Source organism: Magallana gigas, chromosome 4 (assembly GCF_963853765.1).
Source record: "Magallana gigas chromosome 4, xbMagGiga1.1, whole genome shotgun sequence".
Lineage (NCBI taxonomy): Eukaryota > Metazoa > Mollusca > Bivalvia > Ostreida > Ostreidae > Magallana > Magallana gigas.
The window spans coordinates 12,575,899-12,581,557 of record NC_088856.1 but is presented as its reverse complement, the minus strand read 5'-3'; the positions used below and the strand labels follow the sequence as shown (position 1 = coordinate 12,581,557).

Below are 5,659 nucleotides of genomic sequence, written 5' to 3'. Positions count from 1 at the left end.
ATTTTATATGCGTTAAAAAGAAATCTTATCAAATGCATCAGTGTTCATATCTAAATCAGCTTTTAATTAATCTTTAATCTATTTTCACTGCTATATTATTTGTTAGTCAAAAGCTATACAGCTTATAGACATACAACACAAATGATATACTAATTAACATATTTTACACAGGTCAATTGAAAAAAGGAAGCTTACTCGTGAGGTTTTCTGATGACAAAAGCATTCTAAATAAATCTACCTACTAGTAGATGACAACAGTTGAATTAATTTTAAGACAGATGGTTTCATATTCTCAAACATCATATATGATATTTTTCTTTTACTGAAATTCAAATTCAAATGACAAATAACTGGTGTAACATTATTCTCAGAAAAAAAATGATTTATAAGACATGCCTGACTTGTTATTACATAAAACTTAATCAATACCATGAAAAATTAATTGTTTGAAATTCACAAAAGATGACAATATTTTATTTTCTAATTATAGTAGGTATTTTGAGTGCCCCAATCAATCAATCTATCTATCTATCTATCTATCTATCTATCTATCTATCTATCTATCTATCTATCTATCTATCTATCTATATATATATATATATATATATATTTAGGAATAATAATCAAGTATATTTAAAACTATAACATTGCTGAGGTTATGCAAGGCAGTCGTTTGCCAGTGCACTTTAGTAGGCGACTTTCGTGTAAAGATTACGAATGTGAACAGCTGCACTTTATACTTAGTACATAATGTAGCAGCAATGGCGGCCTCGATTTTTCTAATAATATTTATCGTACAAGCGATTGCAGAGAAAAGAATTTTACTGAACGATCCTGCATTACTTCAGTCTCAGATTCATGCGTTAGAGAGTAAAGTGGAGGATGTTGCGACTAAGAACTCTGATCTGTTCACCAAGTACACTGAACAATCTGGCAAATACACCGAGTTGTCGACAAAGTGCAATGATCAGTCCATCCAATTCACGGATTTGTCGACCAAATTCACCGATCTGTCCACCAAATACAACACTCTGATGACTAATAGCAATGGTTTGTTTACTTTACCAGCGACAATATGTTTATTCTTAAGATTGTTATTATCATTAACATTATAATAATTACATTAATTGTATAGCTGTGTTGCGGTATTAATATTCTTTCCCAAGAATCGTATTGATATGATTATTTAAAACTTTATCTTTTGCGAATGTTTCATATTAAATATATTGATAGCATATGAATTACGTATTTACCAATACTCTTTAAAATTGGCAATTAATAATTGGATGATTTGAGATTTGCTTTTTTAGATATATTTTAAAAAGTCAAACAAAAGCAATCCCAGCGTAAATGACGCGTTGATTTTAGTTGATAAGTATCTTAAGAATTTTCTTTCTTCACATTGTTTTTCACTTGAATGCATCCTTCATTCACAACTAATCGTTTGATAAATCTCTTTATATTTACTTTAATTATGCATATACGTCTTTTATCTAAAGCTGGTGGAGTATTCATAAGATGGGAACGGAAAGATTGTCCTGGAAACAACACAGAGCTGGTTTATTCAGGTATAAATATGCTTCGAAATTCTCTGTAAAAAGTATATGAAGTCAAAATACATTTATTTAGCAACTTCCATCAACCTTTTCCAATGTCAACTACAAACGTTTCAATATGTATTTATTTCAATGTATAGAGTCTACCAAATATGAAGAAATATAAAGATTTCTATCAAATATATAAACTATTCGATGTTAAATGGCTAGTTGTATTTGTAAGATGAATATAGTCAGGTGGTAGTGTAGATTAGAGTTTGTTCAAATCATGGTCCCCGGAAGTAGGGTTAGGCCACAATGGGGGGATGGATTTTTACATAAGAATGTATAGAGAAAATATTTAAAAATCATCTTCTCAAAACCTAATTGGCCAGAAAAGCTTTAACTTGTGTGGAGACATCTTAACGTGGTGTAGATTCAATTTTGATTAAATCATGGTCACTGGGGGTAGGGTGGGGCCACAATGGGGGATGGATTTTTACATAAAAATGTATAGAAAAAATATTTAAAAATCTTTTTCTCAAAATATATAGATAAAAATAGAGAAAATCTTTAAAAACTATCTTCTCAAAAACTAATTGGCCAGAAAAGCTTTAACTTGTATGGAGACATCCTCAGGTAGTGTAGATTCAAGTTTGTTTTAATCATGGTCCATAGGGGTAGGGTGGGCCCACAATGAGGGGATTGATTTTTACATAAAAATGTATAGAAAAATATTTAAAAATATTCTTCTCAGAATTCATTAGGGCAGAATAGCTCAAATTGGAGTGGAAGTATCCTCAGATAATGCAGATTCAAGTTTGTTTAAATCATGGTCCCTGGGGGTAGGGCGGAATCACAATGGGTTTGAATTTTTACATAGGAATACATGTATATAGAGAAAATCTTTAAAAATATTCTGGGAATGTATTCAGTCCAAAAAAGCAGTAACTGTGAAAACACGGTTTGTGCAGATTACAGTTTAATCAAATTATGATTCCCGAGAGAAAAGTGGGGCCATAAAGTGTGTGGGGGTGTGATATAGGAATAGAGAAAAATCTTCTTGCAGGTACAACAACAAAAGGGGCTTGATATGTACCATAAAATATGTGAATAGAAATTGCTAAAAAAATTAGCAAGATCTACTGTACTTAGCTGTCAAGATATATTGATTTGGATAGTGTAATGCTTATTTGATCAGAGTTAAGGTAATTGTTGCACAGGTGAGCATTGTGGTCCCTGGGCGTTTTCTTAACAATAAAATTGCTTGCTACAGCAAAAAAAGCTATAATTCCCTTTTTGACCTTGATCATAATAAATCAGGGTTTGCTGGAGGCTCTTGGCCAGACCACACCGGAGCCGCTGCCGAATTTGTTTGCCTTCCACGAGACCCAGACCTCACCACAAAGTTTACTTCTAGTGGTGCATTTATGTATGGATCAGAATACGACTCTACTGATTTTGGCCATGAAAACGGGGATGACCTTCCCTGCAGCGTGTGTCGAAGCACGGTTCAGCCCAGCGTTCTGATGATTCCTGGTAAATCCTCTTGTTACGATGGCTGGAGCATGCAGTATCACGGGGATCTTGCAGCAGGATATTACTCAAGTCACGCCGCAACCCAGTACATTTGTTTAGACGAACATCCTGAAGCTTTGATTGCAGGACAGCGTAACGACAATGGGAAATTTTTTTACCCAGTAAAAGCAGTGTGCGGAGCTTTAGCTTGTCCACCATATCACAATGACAGATACCTAACGTGTGTTGTTTGTACCAAATAATAAGGGTTGATTAAATTATAACAGGTACAAAACGCCATTGTTATTGATATCGGTTTTTTAAATTTCTACTTGAAATAGTAAAAACCGGAATGGGTCAATTTTATTATACTGGTACAAACCGTTCGGAAAACCCATACACCCCATACCATGATATACTAACATAGCGCCTGGTGCCTGTACATGTGGTTATATATATTATTTTTTTTAAAAACATCCTTTCTATGATGTTTTGTCTCTATCCAATACACAAAAAGATTCAAGTCTAACTTATTTTGGTTCAAAACTCAAGACTATAAAACATGAATATAAAAAATGATGAATTACTAGTATATGTAATCCAGAACAATTTTTGGCTTGTTCTTCACTGATATTGACAGTAACAATCTATACTAACATGATGGTGTTCAGAATGAAGAAGAGAACGTGTATGAAAACAACATGGTGCCCCAAATCGAAACGGTTAGGGCGGATATTGGATTGCGGTCGAGGGTGATAGCAAGAAGAGAGAGAGAGAGAGAGAGAGAGAGAGAGAGAGAGACGTTATGAGAGGGTCATTGATTTTTCATCTTTTTCCCAGTTTACAGTACAGTTATGCTTTTTTATAAATAGCTAATTTTTGCTTTTTCTACTGAATCAGCAAATTAGATGTATTTTATTCGGAATCCATATAAGCTAGAACCAAATATACTAGAAGTAATTTACAATAAGTCTTATTTTTAGCAGGGCTTTGCTGAAAGCAGAATCCTGGCAGTAGGCAGGCAAATCGTCAATGTTACTATAAATAGCACAACTTCAAAAGGACAGCGTCAAAGTAAAAGTTCCTGCTAAACCAAATAGCCACAAAGAGCTACTCTACTTTTGTCAAATCTTTTAAGATTTTTTTTTTTTTTGGGGGGGGGGCAATTTCTATATTGTACCACTGTACGTACTGTCATAAAAAAAGTAGAATTCTAAGGGGTGTCAATGATCTTTACATGCATGCGGTACCAACATCAACAAATGCAGCTGTTGTATTGCAATGTACAAGTGTTGTACACAGCAGATAGACTAAGAAAAATAGAAATGTATTTCCACACTTTTTTCACAATTTTCTATTTATATTTCAGGAGAGAGAGAGAGAGAGAGAGAGAGAGAGAGAGAGAGAGAGAGAGAAAGAGAGAGGTATCATTTATAATCCTACCCAATAAGCCAACTGCACATCTAAGACCCTGACAAGCTTTCGGTACATCAATACTTTATCTATAATAATCAAGAAAGGATACGTGGAGTATTCAATACGAGACATCATAACTAAATTATACTACACGGAAAATGTAGTTTGAGATAAGGATTCACTGCTCTGTTGCATTCTATCATCAACAAGGGGCCCATGGGCCACATTGCTCAACTTAACAATAATTCTTTTATCATTCTATTTTGAAAATTTGGAATATGAAACTCTCTCCAAAATTTTATTTATATTCCAAAATTTGACAATACATCAAACAACTGACCAATCTTTTTGCACTCGGACTCAAAGTATCAAAGATAACATAATTGTAAAATAAACCAAAAAAATAATTATAAGGCTATTTGTTCTCAAATACTGTTGATCTGAACGCCTTAGATTTAACCAGATTTTCGAAAAGAAAAACCCGGTTGTTGAAATGGCGAAAATGCATGGCGAGCTGCTGCCATAAGGGTACCTCTCCTGTACGGATAACTCTTCCTACAGCTTTCAAGATAAGAAGTTGTTTTTTTTGCAGATCAAATTTACATATACATGTATTAGTGCATTTTACTTGAATTTTGAATTTTTAATATTTATGAACAAGAGGCCCATGGGCCTTAACGTTCACCTGAGAAACTTCAATGTGGCTTTTGCGATGTATATTCATGTGCATTATAATTCCAGGGCTAATGAAATGATTTTTAATATTCCGGGATTGTTCAATACAATAACCGACTGAATTCTAAAAAAAATAGTAGCATAACAAACAGTGAAATAACTGATCAAATCTTTAATTATAAAAACAAAAAAATGGTCCAAATTACACCACCCTATCCTATATAATCATTAGAGCCCTGCCCTAACACTAGAATCCTTGACCCACAGGACCATAAAGCTCAAAATTCTGAAAGAGGCACTCTTCCTCGTCATAACTATGTACTGTAAGAGTTCATCTGCTTTATATACAATCATGCCAGCAGTTTGACTTCTTAATATCCAGGAGTAAAGAAGAAGAGTTTTTAAAAATTGCATTAATTTTGATGGTTTTAGCCCCACTCATCAGCCCCAGAGGCCATGAATTTCACAATTTTTTTTACACCCCTTTACTTATACATTGTAGATGCTATATGCCA

At 33.7% G+C, this 5,659-nt stretch overlaps 1 protein-coding gene across 1 annotated transcript; it reads left to right on the top strand.

Annotated features, from left to right (window-relative positions):
• Positions 1 to 705: 705 nt before the first annotated feature.
• Positions 706 to 3,336, top strand: LOC136274468 (uncharacterized). Its single transcript, XM_066081336.1, has 3 exons — positions 706 to 1,050; positions 1,500 to 1,568; positions 2,859 to 3,336. The coding sequence occupies exons 1-3, from the start codon at positions 762 to 764 to the stop codon at positions 3,314 to 3,316; spliced, it is 816 nt and encodes a 271-aa protein (XP_065937408.1). The 5' UTR covers positions 706 to 761; the 3' UTR covers positions 3,317 to 3,336.
• The last annotated feature ends 2,323 nt before the right edge of the window (positions 3,337 to 5,659 follow it).

Excerpts from the sequence above, each read along its gene's own strand:
- LOC136274468 (XM_066081336.1), top strand. The coding sequence starts at position 762 with ATGGCGGCCTCGATTTTTCTAATAATATTTATCGTACAAGCGATTGCA. Across the intron at positions 1,051-1,499 it reads TCTGATGACTAATAGCAATG|CTGGTGGAGTATTCATAAGA; the intron begins GTTTGTTTACTT and ends TTTTATCTAAAG. Across the intron at positions 1,569-2,858 it reads CACAGAGCTGGTTTATTCAG|GGTTTGCTGGAGGCTCTTGG; the intron begins GTATAAATATGC and ends ATAATAAATCAG.